Source organism: Leopardus geoffroyi, chromosome B4, assembly GCF_018350155.1.
Source record: "Leopardus geoffroyi isolate Oge1 chromosome B4, O.geoffroyi_Oge1_pat1.0, whole genome shotgun sequence".
Lineage (NCBI taxonomy): Eukaryota > Metazoa > Chordata > Mammalia > Carnivora > Felidae > Leopardus > Leopardus geoffroyi.
The window spans coordinates 38,436,532-38,450,712 of record NC_059341.1 but is presented as its reverse complement, the minus strand read 5'-3'; the positions used below and the strand labels follow the sequence as shown (position 1 = coordinate 38,450,712).

At 41.1% G+C, this 14,181-nt stretch overlaps 1 protein-coding gene across 8 annotated transcripts in view; it reads right to left on the bottom strand.

Moving 5' to 3' along the window:
* The window catches only part of PRMT8 (protein arginine methyltransferase 8), a 97,778-nt gene that overhangs the window by 43,757 nt on the left and 39,840 nt on the right, over nucleotides 1–14,181 (bottom strand). For 7 of the 8 annotated variants that reach the window (XM_045467153.1, XM_045467159.1, XM_045467155.1 and 4 more), the window contains one exon: nucleotides 12,708–12,893. In XM_045467153.1, coding sequence (XP_045323109.1) covers nucleotides 12,708–12,893 — 186 coding nt within the window. Of the gene's footprint in view, nucleotides 1–12,707; nucleotides 12,894–13,215; nucleotides 13,393–14,181 lie in introns of those variants that run through there. The other variant, XM_045467158.1, reaches the window with a different exon arrangement.

Genomic DNA, 14,181 nt, shown 5'->3' with positions numbered 1-14,181 from the left:
GGGAGGAAGGGGAGGAGAGTGCATGAGAAGGGCAGAGAGAGAGGGAGAGAGAGAGAATCCCAAGCAGGCTCTGCACTGGCAGCATGGAGCTTGACACAGGGTTTGAACTCACTAACCATGACTTCATGACCTGAGCTGAAACCAACAGTCAGACACTTAACCGACTGAGTCACCCAGGCACCCCAAAAAGCACATATTTTAAATGCGTGGTTAGGTGTAAGAGTTTTGACTCACATACACCTGTGGGACAACTACCATAATCAAGATATAGAACATTTTCCTCCCCTTAGGAAGTCCTTGATCCCCCTTGACAGTCAATCCCCACCCCCATCCAGATGACTAATCATCCAACTTCTATCGCTAAAGCTTCCTTCTGCCTTCATATAAATTGAATCATATGGTATGTATGGCTTCCTTTGCTCAACATAAGGTTTTTGATATTCATTGACTTTAGTGCACATATCCAAGGTTTGTTTCTTTTTTCTTGTTCTTGTTGTTGACTAGCATTCCATTATATGGACGTCCATTCACTTGTTGATGACTATTTGGACAGTTGCAAATAAGGCTGGTACAAACATTCTTGTGTAAGTATTTTTGAGGATATATATTCATTTTCCTTCAGTAAATACCTAGAAGTGGGTTTGCTAGTAGGTGTTTAATTTCATAAGAAAGTGCCAAACAGGTTTCCAAAATAGTTGCTCCGGTTCATGATCCCACCAGCAATGTATGAGCACTCGAGCTGTTCTATATGCCAATAACTTAGTATTATCCCTTTTTGAAATTTTATTCATTCTTGTAGATATGAACTGGTATCTCATTGTAGTTTTAATTGCATTTCCCCGATACCTATTGATGTAGGTAAATTTTCATATGCTTATTGGCTATTCATATAGATCTTCTATGATGTGTCTATTTGAGTCTTTTGTCCACTTTTTTTCTAGAGCTATTTGTCTTTTCCTTATTGAATTGTGGGAATTTATATAATTCTGGAAACAAATCTTTTTTCAGATATACATGTTGTTAATATCTTCTTCCAATCTGTGATGGGTTTTTTGTTTTCTTAATGTTGTCTTTGAAAAGCAGTTTTTAGTTTTGACAACGGCCAACTTTTTAGGTTGCTTTGTTTTTATTTTTTTAATGTTTATTTATTTTTGAGAGAGACAGAGACAGAGCATGAACAGGGGAGGGGCAGAGAGAGAGGGAGACACAAAATCCAAAACAGGCTCCAGGCTCTGAGCTATCAGCACAGAGCCTGATGTGGGGCTCGAACCCACAAACCCACCCAGGTGCTCCTCTTTATTTTTTAAAACATTTTTAAAGTTTTAGGTGTTTTTTAAATTTTTAATGATTAGAATTATTTGTGTCTTGTCTAATCTGTGTCTACCCCAAGGTCACAAAAATATTCTCCTATGTTTTCCTCCAGAAGTTTTATAGTTATGGCTTTTACCTTTAGGTCTATGATTCATGTCAAATTAATTTTTTATGTGGTGTAAATTAGGGATGTGAGTTCATTTTTTACACAAAATAGATGGTGTAAGCACCATTTATAGAATAGACTATCATTTCCATCATTGAATTACCTTGCCAACTTTGTCAAAGTTTAATTAACTATATATTGGTGCATTCTCTAATCTGTTCCATTAATAGGCCAATTCAAAACTAACTCAATTTCTGTAACTTAATATTAACTTTGAAATAAAGTAGTGGGGCACCTAGTGGCTCAGTCGGTTAAGTGTCTGACTTCAGCTCAGGTCATGATCCCATGGTTCATGAGTTTGAGTCCCATGTTGGGCTCTGTGCTGACAGCTCAGAGCCTGGACCCTGCTTCAGATTCTGTGTCTCCCTCTCTCTCTACCCCTCCCTGGCTCACACTCTGTCTCTCTCTCTCAAAAATAAACCTTAAAAAAATGTTTAATTAAAAAAAAAGAAATAAAGTAGTGTGAGTCCTAGTTATTTTACAAGGTTATTCTGTTTTGTTTTTTTTTTTAGATCTTATGCATTTCCATATACATTTTAGAATCTGCTTATTAATTCACACAGAACAGCCTCCTGGAGTTGATTGGAATTGCATTGAATCTATAGATGAATTTGGAGAGAATTGATATCTTAGCAATATTGAGTTTTACAATCCAAGAACACTGATACAGCCTTCCATTTATTTAGGTCTTCTTTAATTTCTCTCTGCAATGTTTTACAGATTTTAGAAGTCTTGCATTTCTTTCATTAAATTTATTCTCAACTATTTTTATTTTATGGTACTGTATATGATTTTCTAAAATTTTATTTTCTGATTGTTTTATGTCACTCTACATATGACCTTGCATTTTGCAGACTTGCTCCCTTCATATACTAATTCTAGTGTGATTTTCCATAGATTCCTTTGTTTTTCCATGTAAAAAAATCTTGTCACTTGTGAATGAAGACAATTTTACTTTTTTCCCTATCTATATGTCTTATATATTTTTTTTGGGTTTTTTTGTTTTTGTTTTTGTTTTTGTTTTTGTTTTTTTGCTTATTTTACTGCACTGGCAAGGACTGCCATGAAATAAAACATTCAATGAAATAAAAGGCCTGCATCTTTGTTCCAATAATATATAAATGTCACCACTGAGTATAATGTCAGCTGTAGGCTTTCTATGAGTGTCTTTTTTCAGATGAAGAAGTTCTATTTATAATTTGCTAAGAGCTTTTATCACGATTGGCACTGAATTTTGTCATGTGCTTTTTCTACATTTATTAAAATGATATGTGACCTTTCTCCTTCATTCAGATAATGCATTGACCTCCATAGATTGTCTTCAAATGTTGAACCAACATCTTGTCATAATGTATTATCGTTTTTAAATATTGCTAGGTTTTATTCACTAATATTCTGTTGCAGATTTTTCTATTATACTTATGAGACATGTTAATCTGTAATTTTCTCTTACCTTCTCTGGTAATCAGTAATGCTGACTGAGCTTATGACACAAGTTAGAAAGTGTCCTCTCCTCACATATTTTCTGAAAAAGCTTGTGTGAGATTGGTATTTTTCTTCTTTAAGTATTTGATATATAATTCACTAGTAAAACCATCTGAGCCTAGAGCCATTTTTGTAGGAAGATTCCATTTTTTTAATGTTTATTTAATTTTGAGAGAGAGAGAGAGAGAGCACAAGCATATGTGCGGGGGAGGAACAGAGGGAGGGAGAGAGAGAGGGAGAAAGGGGGAGAGACAGAGAGAGAGAGAGAGAGAGAGAGAGAGAATCCCAAGTAGGCTTCAAGCTCAGTGCAGAGTCCAATGTGGGGCTCAATCACATGAACTGCAAGATCATGACCTGAGCAAAAATCAAGAGTCAGACACTTAACTGACTGAGCCACCCAGGCTCCCCAGAAGATTCAATTTTTTAATAGATGCAGGACTGTTTTAGTTTTCCATGCATTCTTAGATCAGTTTTGACAAAGTGTTTTTCTAATGAATGTATCCATTTCAACTAAGATATCAAATTTATGGGCATAACATTGTCATAATATTCTCAAATTACCAGTCGAATGTCTATATGATCTATAATGATGTCCTTTTCTTCATTTATATTATAATTTGTATTTCATCTTTTTATTGATTAGTCTAAATAGAGCTTGTTGACTTAATTAGTCTTTTCAAAAAATAACTTTTAGCTTTGTTGATTTTCTCTATTGCTTTATTTCTACCTCACTGATTTCTGCTTTCATCTTTATTATTTGCTTTTTTTCACCTTACTTCGGTTTTGTTTTCTCTGCTTCATAAAGTGGAAGCTTTGACCATTGATTTTGCACTTTATTTTTGTCTAATGAAAGCATTTAAAATTATAAATTTCCCTCTAGGTTTTGCTTTAATTACATTCCACAAATTTTCATGTGTCTGTTTCTAGCTATAACAAAATACCATAGACTGGGTGGCTTAGAAAACAAACATTTATTTCTCACAGTTCTGGAGACTAGTAAGTCCAAGGTCAAGGAGGCAGCAGATCCATTATCTGGTGAGGACCTGCTTCATGGTTTGCAGATGACCATCTTTACCTTGTGTCCTCACATGGTGGAGAGCAGAGTGAAAAAGCAAGCCCTCCTACATCTTTGTATTTTTCAAAAAATACTTTGTAAATTTATTTTGGTGAGAGAAGGATAGATCATCTAACAAATGATGCTGCAGTGCCTAACTATCTGTAAGACAATAAGGCTGGACCATAACCTCACAGGATTTAAAACATTACTTAAAGATTAAATAAGTATTTAAATATGGAGGGAAAAACAAACAAACAAACAAAATAACCTTAGCAGAACTTTTAGGAGACTGTATTAGTTTTCTATTGCTGCTGTAACAAATTACCAAAAACTTAGTGATTTAAAACAACACAGATTTGGTATCACACAGTCTGGAGGTCAGAAGTTTCATACAGGTCTCATGGACTTGTCAGGTATTGGCAGGGCTGTGTTCCTTCTGGAAGATCTAGGAAAGAATCCATCCCCTTGCCTTTCATAGCTTCTAGAAGCTACCTGCATTCCTTGGTTCATGGTTCCTTGCACCTTCAGAGCCAGCAACTGCATCAGTGTAACCTCTGCCTCCATTGTCATCATATCTCATTCTCTAACTCTGACCTTACTCTTCTGCCTTCTTCTTTAACTTATTGGGACCCTTGTGTCATGTCTCCTCTTATAAGGACACTAATCCCATTCATGAGGACTCCACTTTCTCTTTCATGACCTACTTACCTCCCAAAGGCCCTACCTCCTAATACCAATATCCTGGGGATTAAGATTTCAACATATGAATACTGAGGGACGCATTCAGTCCATGGCATTGTATTTTCATTATCATTCAGTTTCATTATTTTCTTTTTTTAATTTTTTATAAGGTTTATTTATTTTTGAGAGAGAGACAGAGCATGAGAGGGGGAGAGGCAGAGGGAAAGGGAGACACAGAATCTGAAACAGGCTCCAGGTTCTGAGCTGTCAGCACAGAGCCCGATGCAGGGCTTGAACTCATGAACCATGAGATCATAACCTGAGCTGAAGTTGGACACTTAACCCACTAAGCCCCCAGTTTAATTATTTCTTAATTTCTCTTGTTATTTCTTCTCTGGTCCTATTTTCAGTGCTGCTTAATTTCCAAATATTTAGAGATTTTCTAGATAATTTATTGTTTTTGGTTTCCAATTTCATTATGATCAAAATAACATACTCTGCATGATTTCAATCTTTTGTAATGTGTTAAGATTTGTTTATTGCCTGGCATAGGATCTATCTTAGTGAATGTTTCAATGTGTATTTAAAAGAAGTGTGTATTCTTTACCTTGAGAATGCAATGATCAACAAAAGCCAATTAGGTCAAGTTATTTGATTGAATTGTTCAGATTTCTACATCTTACTAATTTTGTGTGTGGTTATTTGTTCTATCAATTATCAAGAGAGAAGTGTTTAGAAAAATCTTTAACCATGGTTGGGGATTTGTATTTTTCTCCCTCTAGTCCTATAGATTTTGCCTGATGTTTTTAATGCTCTGTGCACACGTGTATGACAATTTTGTAATGTGTCACCTTGGCCAGGCTACTCTGAATTTCCATAATTCTCTTTCTACTATGTCATCAGCTAAAGTGAGTCCCAAAGAAGATTCTTATGAGATTTGGAAGGTAGAAGGGGGGCAGAAATCATTTTGTAGTGCACACTTGTCAATGATGATGTGTTGACTCGCTTTGTTGGCATGAAGCAGAAGCTGGGCCTTCTTCAGTTTCTTTGTCTCCTGGGCCAGTGTGTGTGTTTAGCTTCATGATAAAATTCCCAGCCTCTATAGGATATGCCCACCACGGAAGTCAAAGGCAATAGAATGGACATGTCTTTTGGTCTGTCCTCATAGGGTTCAAGCTTGTGCATATTGGTTCTAGCTACTACTGATTTCCCCCTATTTTACATTCATATTCCTTTCTGACTAGCTGCCCTATGGACTTCAAGTTCAAGCATCGTATCAGACATGGAGACAATAGCCTTACACAATTAAAGGAGCCATACGTATATATACATATATGTGAATATATATATATATATATATATATATATATATATATATATCTCCTACTGGATCTACTTCCATAGTTGAACTCTGACTGATACAGAATATGGTACCAAGAATATCTCCTGAATATAAGGATGTGTGCTCTGAATAGGTTTTGAGTTTTCTGGAAACTGTTAGAGAGGCACTAATGACCCTATTGCCATTGATAAGGAGGGCACTTGTCATCATAACGTGAAATGGCAAAGGAGTTACTTAAATTTTACTTACATATCTCTAATAAAGTACCTATGGAAACCAGATTCTGGTTGACCAAGCATTTGCTTCCTTAGAACATTTTAGTTAACATGAGAAGTATAATGGGTGAGTTAGTTGGTTGGTTGTAACTAACTGTTCTAAAAAACTGGGAGAAAGAAAATGACCTCAGAGGTTTAAATTCACAGCTCAGGGTCTGAGTATAGCACCTGAAAGGTTCTATGACCTCTCTGGGAAAAACAAACACACAAACAAAAACATTTCATGTAGCTTCAGGATCAAGATTTCTTTTTTTTTTTTTTTTTTTTTTTTTTTAAGTAGCCTCCATGCCCAGCATGGAGCCCAACATGGGGCTCAAACTCAAGACCCTGAGATCAAGATTTGAACTGAAAATCAGAGTCAGATGCTCAACCAACTGAGCCATCCAGGCCCCCTGCCAGAGCCAAGATTTCTAAAACCTAAATCCAAAGTCTAATCCTGCAAGTACCTGATTACAACACAAATTGCATTCCCATCTTTGCAAGGCCTCTTTTGTTAAAGTGAGGCATCTGTTGGGAAAGAACAGGATCTTGAAAATTGGAATTGGAACACAGACAACATATGATGAAAGCGGGGCCTGAAGTTCCTAAATTACAGAATCTTCTTTGCCAATAGAAGTATCTTCCATGTCTGAGGGATTTAGTTTTCCTTTCCCTGAAGAACCATATTGGCCTACCTTAAGGTAGTTGCTTGCAAGGTATTACTGATTCTCCTCAGGACCTACCTCTGCCCTCTTTGCTGCTAACCATATAACAAGATTCAACTCTAAGCAAACCCCAAAGCGTGAGGTATAAAATGTGACTCATGAGGAGGTATGATATACACCAAAAGAGCTACATTATATTTCCCATTTATATAGATTGAATCCTGGGGAATATGTATGGGGATGTGTATGAAGGCTGTGGGATCAACATGGAGGGATAAAGTTGGATGGGGCCAAGTTTATCAATACAAGATCATTAAGCAGAAATTTTGTATTCACTGCTTTAACTTGAGGGGCTTAGAATGTCTCTAACAGTTGATTTAGTTGGGTAGTTGAAACATGGACCTAGGGTTACCCTTCTCTAAATGAAATTTGAAATGCTGAACTTCGTTGATATGTTGAAAAGGAAGGTATCCAAAGGCTTAGAAGATTGGAATGTTAGACTGTATTTGTCATGTGAGGCCAACTCACCAAAGCCAAAGAACAGACCTTTCATCACAGCTATGAAAAATAAGTTTGCAAAGGGAGTCCAGCAACCTTAAAGACCTCTGTGATTGCTCTTTCCTATAGGTCATAAATTACAATGGGAACTGCTACCATCAAACTTAAATCCCTATATGCAACCAAGAATAATATCAACCTGGGATTCTGGGGAGGCTCAGGTCAAACCACAGCACTTAACTTCATATACTAGGTGGGTGTGGTTACAGCAAAGGGCTTGGAGCCAAAGCAGTATTCATAACAGTCTGATTTCAGAGATATGTGGTGTTGGCCATAGGTCTCTAGAAAAGAGATCATAGTGTCTCTAGAAAATAAATAAATAGGAAGCATACTGAATTCTTACTTGATCTGTGTAAGCAGAAAAATTATAGGTCCAGTGAACAGAGGTCTGTTTTGAATTGCCAAAATCTAGAGTCATGCCCCTCAATTGATTCCCAGACTTGAGCCAGTTAACAGAACCAGAACCCCTTGAATGAAGGAAAGGCCACGTTCCATGAAGACAACCCTTGTTACATTGCCAAAAATGGATATTGTTAATCTTTCTTCAAGTCTTCAAGAGGATCTGCAGCCATTACCACAGTACAGTGTGACTGCATTGGAGAAGGGAAAATAAACAAATTTTGGAGGATCATTGGACCCTGGCTCTGAACTGACACTAATTCCATGAGACCCATTAGTTCAGGACACCAATTCCAGGAGACCCACATCCCCAATTAAGTGACCTGTTTGCCTGTGCAGAAGACAGAGGCAGATTTTGGAGAGTGACTGTAGATTATCATAAACATCATCAGCTGGAGATTCCAATTGCAGTAGCTGTTCCAGATGTGGTTTTATTGCTTGGGAAAATCAATACAGAGGGTTGCTGGTTCGTTGTTGTTTTTATCAGTCTTAGAAATTGATTCACATCTATTTCTTCAATTCATAGCTCCCATGCTTTTGAGCTCCCTAACCCAGAACATCATTTAGCCTGTCTCAATTTCCCCTGCTGAAGGTGGAATGATAACAGTACCTACTTCATTGGGTTGTTGTGATGATTAAATAAATGTAGTAAGTGCTACAAAAGTGTTAGTTCTGGCTGTTTGTGACAGCTGTCACCATTTTTATCCATTGCAAGGAAACAGTTGAGGGTGAGCAGTAGTTGAGGAATGGAAGCAAAATAATGGCAAAGTTTTTGGAGGTTTGTCATCATGGCCATAGCTGGAAGTCCTGGAAGTGCTTGCCCTGCTGGAATTAGATTGGTCCAGTACTTCGGCAGATTCTGTTGTTGCTAAAGAAGAGGTTCCCAGCATCCCACCTTTGATTCAATGCCTTCCATCACTTCTTGGACCCCTTCTTCCCTCTAAGGCTCCAGACCACAGGAGTTAGGTCCAAAGGTACAAGTCCTGGGAGAAGAGTTGTGACTTAGCAAGGCTTCCCCTGATTGACCCATCAAAAGTGAAACTCTCTCCCCTTTCTCCACCCCTGCTTTAATCATCCCTAGGAGAGAATAGCCCAAAGAAGTCTCCAGACATTTCAGACAAGAGCATGTCACTCTTTGTTGAAAACAATTCCCAGCCCCCAGCTGTGGATGCCTTTGTCTCCCAGTTTCCCTGCCTAATAAACACATGACAGCACATTGACTAATTGCTGGGAAATGAGGCCCTGAAGAATCTATTTCAAAAGAACCTGCAGCAAGATTGTCAAAAGAAGAGAGCTGGCCAGGAGTGGGATGGGCATCCAGAGCTGGGGGCTGGGAACACAGCCCCACTGGCAGGGAGTCTTCTGGCTGCTGAGAAACCAAGCCCAGGACCAACTGTCAAAGATGCTGGGAATTCAGAGCTGAGATTTGGGAGGTCATGGTCCTGGCCCCCTCCCCTCTGAACAGAAGCCTCAGTAGGCACACATTTGTCACTTCCTCTCCTGTTCAAGATTCCATTCCTCTGAGACACCCTGTGACAGAATGTCACAGTCTTCCTTCTGGAGGCTGAGTACAGAGTCATCGCTGGATGGGGCCATGGAATGGAAGTGTAGAAGTATCCAGAATCACCTCTTGCTGTGCTCTCCAGCCCCAAGCAGTGCCCTCTCCCAAACTTGACACCTCTTGTTCATATTCACAGACTAATCAAACCCAATCCATCCCACACCATGTTTCCTAAACACTCACTGATCACTATTAATCAGCAAGCTGGCGGTGCTGCTGCCCGCCCCTGTGAGCATCTTGTTAATGATGGGAGAAGACTGCCAAACGGCCAGCTCGGCTCCGGATGGTGAGGTATGGGTCTTGTCCAGACTGAGGAGGCAAAGGCATCACCGCGAGCTGTCTGGCACAGAACGGAGATCCCTGGTGCTTGATAATGAGAAACAAGCAGGCCCTGTCTCTGCAAAGAACAATGTTAAGAGTCCGTCCACATGCCCCCCTACTTTTTTTTTATACCAGATGATCTTGGAGACCAAATAGGGTGGAGGGAAGCCTCAAGGTTGAAGGAAGCCTAGGTAGCCACCCTGACACTGAAGACCTCTGCATTTCCCCAGAAGCCAGATCTAGAGATGGCCTACGGCAGCAGTAGGAGGGATTTAATCTAGTAGTGTGAGTTGAGCTAAGCATCAGAAGTACTTCCAGATGCAAAGTGTTGCTAAAACTATTCCAGGTCAGGTTACTAAGGAAAGAAATGTTATATATGACCTGAAGGTCATTTACTCCATGTTTATTAGCTCATTCTGGACAATGCTTATATATGTTCATGTACTAATTTTCTACCAATGTTTCATGTACTAAGTTTTTCTATCAATACATGAAATTGAGGAAAGCTGGTATAGTATTTATTTGATGACCCTTGGTGTCTTCTCCTGCTGGAGATCATACTTTCTGGTATGCCCATTGATGTGCTAACCAGACATCACCTGAGTGATCAGATTAGCAAAATCGGACAGTGCATCAAGCCCTGGGTTAGAGGCAGGGGAAGCAATTCCTGAAGGAATTACAGAGATTAATCATAGCACAGGAGAGCACATCCTAGGAGTCAAAGTTATGGCCCAGCAAGAATGCAGCCATTCAGATGGAGGTGTCCCAGAAGTCAGTCACAGGAGGCTCCATTGGAGGAATGGCTCCTGAAGATGGGGAAGGACAGGCACCAGGTACATGTCTTAATTAGCTGGTTTCTCATGGCGGGGGGTGGGGGGGGTTCCAGGCAAGCCCAAGGGGAGGCATTTTGGGGAACTAGCATCTCTTCCTAGGAATCTGCCTTGAAATAGGTACCCAGAGCCACACGCCTGTTAGAATTTGTCACATGAATTAGGGACAGGGTGAACTCTTGAAGATGCCCCCTTTCTGCCTCCCAAAACTTCTCACAGGCCTAGGACAGTGCTCAGTGCACCACCTCACCCCAACCCCCACCAGCATGGGGAACAGGATCAGGGAAGGTACAGCAGCTCACTTATCTGCCCAAAGATGACATCTTAGCCACCAAGAATGGCAGGCTCAGCTGGCCCAGGCCTTTCTGGGCCAGGACTCCCAGAACACACACAGGACTCAGTCTTCCTCCCCTGCAGGGGCCAGGCCTAACACTTTTATGTGGACAGCAGTTCCTGGGAGACCAAACCCTGAGTCTCTCTCGGGTGAATGGGCCAGGTCCCTGAGTCTAGAATTCATTGAGGAACACTTCCTTCACTCTCTATCTCCGCATGGAATTGCAAAGGAACCAGCAGGAAAAAAATCAAAATTTCCAGGAAGAACGAAAGACCTGTTTTAAAGTCTATATGGCATGCAAGTTCTGAATGAAGGCCCTGGGCCCCAAATGTGAAGGTTTCATTTCTAGCTCTCCCATTTATTAGCTTGTGACCTTGTAAGCAAAGGAAGTGAGGAATGTAAGTTGATCTGGATTCTTAAGGTCTTACATCCTCATGTATAAACTGGGGACAAATAATCTTCTTGTATTCCTCAAGTTCATTATAATGAACTTGTATTACTTCTGTAAGTAGATGGCTGGGTGGCATATAGAACAAAGTGCTTTTTTTTTAAAGGAATATATGATGTTAAAACATAAACAAAAGGGGTAAATACTAAATAATAAAGATTTTGCTTATTAAAAAAACAAATAATTACAAATAATTTGGGGGCAAATAATAATACCAACTTCATAGGGCTGACCTGAGGAATAAATGAGCCAATAATGTAAAATCTCAGAACAACACCCAGTGTGTTGTAAGCACTCAAAAAAAAAAAAAAAAAAGGAAAAAAGTGCTGGCTATTATTTTTAAACACTCATCTGGCAATGACATTTTGATATAGGGAGGGCTTACAGAAGCATCTGATTGAAACAGAAACTTTGAGACTTATTTGAAAATGCATTTACAAAGCAAGCAGGGCTTCGTTCCTTTTTCACTATTTCTTCATACTGTAAGGGGATAATAGAAATATTTTCTTCATAGGGTTCTTAGGAGGACTAAATGAAATGATACGTATAATGTGCTTAGAACAATGCCTGGCACTGAATAAACACCCAGTGAATGAGTAAGCACTTTGCAACCTGACTGGCTTAGGAAAATGCTGGAGGTGATGGGGGCAGGGGCCCAACCCCAGCCAGGAATTTTCTGGTTAGGAAGCTCTGCTCTGTTCTACAGCTAACATAAATCTTCCCTGCTGTGGTATAAGGCAAGCATTTAGACACAAGAATTTCCTGAGAATCAATCAGGGTGACAGACCTGGGCCAGGTCTTCAAGGAAGCTTCCTGCATTTCTTCCCCTGGGGGTGCTCATTGGTCTAGGGCCCAAGGGTTCATGTTCATGCCTGCCTAAAGACTGATGTCATGGCCTCCGGGAGGTCCTCTCAGCCTCTAGGACTCGAGCTGCAGAGCATCTCCTGCAGAGCCAGGACTTAGAACAAGGACATCGGTCCACCTGGATCACCTGAGCTTAGGGTCAAGAAGAGACACAGGCACTGGACCATAAAACAAAGAAACCCTAAGCACCCCTTGCTCTCTGGCTGAGAAACACACAGACACATGCTTTCAGCTACTCACCTGCTCTGGGCCTGGCTCTGACCCTCTCCCAGAGAGGCTCACAGGAGGGAAGGAGGGCCAGGGGCCTTGAGCCACTAGGAAACCCCACTTTAAGACAGTAGACAGATGAACACATTAGGCTGCCTCAGAGGACAGTGAAGAAACAGCAGGGCTGAGCTGCCCTGTTCTGCCACCAGCTCCTCACGGTTTACCTCGTGGATCCCAAAGTGAGCGTAGGAGTCGAAGTAATAATCTCTCGAGGTCATCTCCTCTGGGTTCAGCAGCTTGGACATCTTGCCTCGTCCTGGGCAGCTGGGTTGCGTGGAGACATGATGGACACATTGCACAGGCTTGGGTGGGGCGACGGGCTGAGGGGGCTGCGGGGGGGCACTGCTCACCTGAGGGGGAAAATAAAGGGTCTGGCGTCAGCAGTGGAGACCAGCTCTTGCCCTCTGAGATGTCACCCCTGCTTCCCTCCCCTCCCTGAGCCCAGGGGTTCCAGTCTGCCACAGCAGCCACTCCTAAGGGAGGAATGGACCCTTCTGGAAGGCCCACTGAGGGCCATGATTTATGGAGAGGCGCCATGATACTGAGGAGCCAAAAAAGACGTCCATTTAACCTAATTCCATCTCTTAATAGTCAGGCGACCTGAGCCAACCCAGATCTTAGTTTTCATATGTGCTAAATGAGGACAACAATAAGCGAATAGCGAACACTCACTAAAGGGCAAGATGTATAGCGTCACATAGCATGGTGGCTGCAGTGTAGATTCCAGAGCCAGTCTGCTGAAACTTGAATCCAGCTCTGCCACTTCTGAGCTATGCAATCTTAGGCAAAATTATTAACCTCTCAGTGGCTTGGTTTCCCCATCTCTCAAAGGGGAATAAAATGATCCCCATCTCCTAGAGTCATCCTGAGGATTAAATAGTTGTATTTGTGAAGGGCTTATAAAAAGGCTTAGCACATAATAGGTGTTTGTTAAACTGAGTCCCACCTGCATGCTTAGATGAGTCTCTGGGCTTCTCCCCCAGCAGGCAGCACTTGCCTTCCCTCCCCACCAACAGAGGCAGGTATCTTAGGTTCTGGGGTCTCACACCTCTTGTCTTTCCTCCTGGCTTCTGTAAACTTTATTCTGAACTTTGGCAGAAGTTTACTCTGAGCTTGAATACCCACACTGATGCACACCTCCTGCCTGCACACAACCAATCACTGTTCTTTCTGGGTTCCCAGCCCCACCATGCAGCCTGGCTCTATACCCCACTGCGGCTGCCAATCACCAGCCAGGCCCTCTTCCTCTATAGGCTAAGGGGAGAAAGAGAAGAAGTTCAGGGAGCTTTGGGGCCCAAAATTTCAGCTTGACTGCAGAAGGGTAGTCATTCCAGGAGAAGAACCTTCTCTCCCTGGAGTGTAGGAATCCAAGTGTGTGAGCAGCACAGCAAAGGTTTCAAAGCAGGACAGAAGTTTAAAAAATAGTGGGGTACCTGGGTGGCTCAGTCGGTTGAACGTCCGACTCTTGATTTTGGCTCAGGTCATGACCTCACAGTGTCTTGGGTTCGAGCCCCATATCAGGCTCCATGCTGTTAGCAGCTGTTAGCTTCTTGGGATTCTGTGTCTCCCTCTCTCTGCCCCCCCCCCACTGCCGTCTCTCTCAAAAATAAAATAACTTTATTTAATTTAAAAATAAAT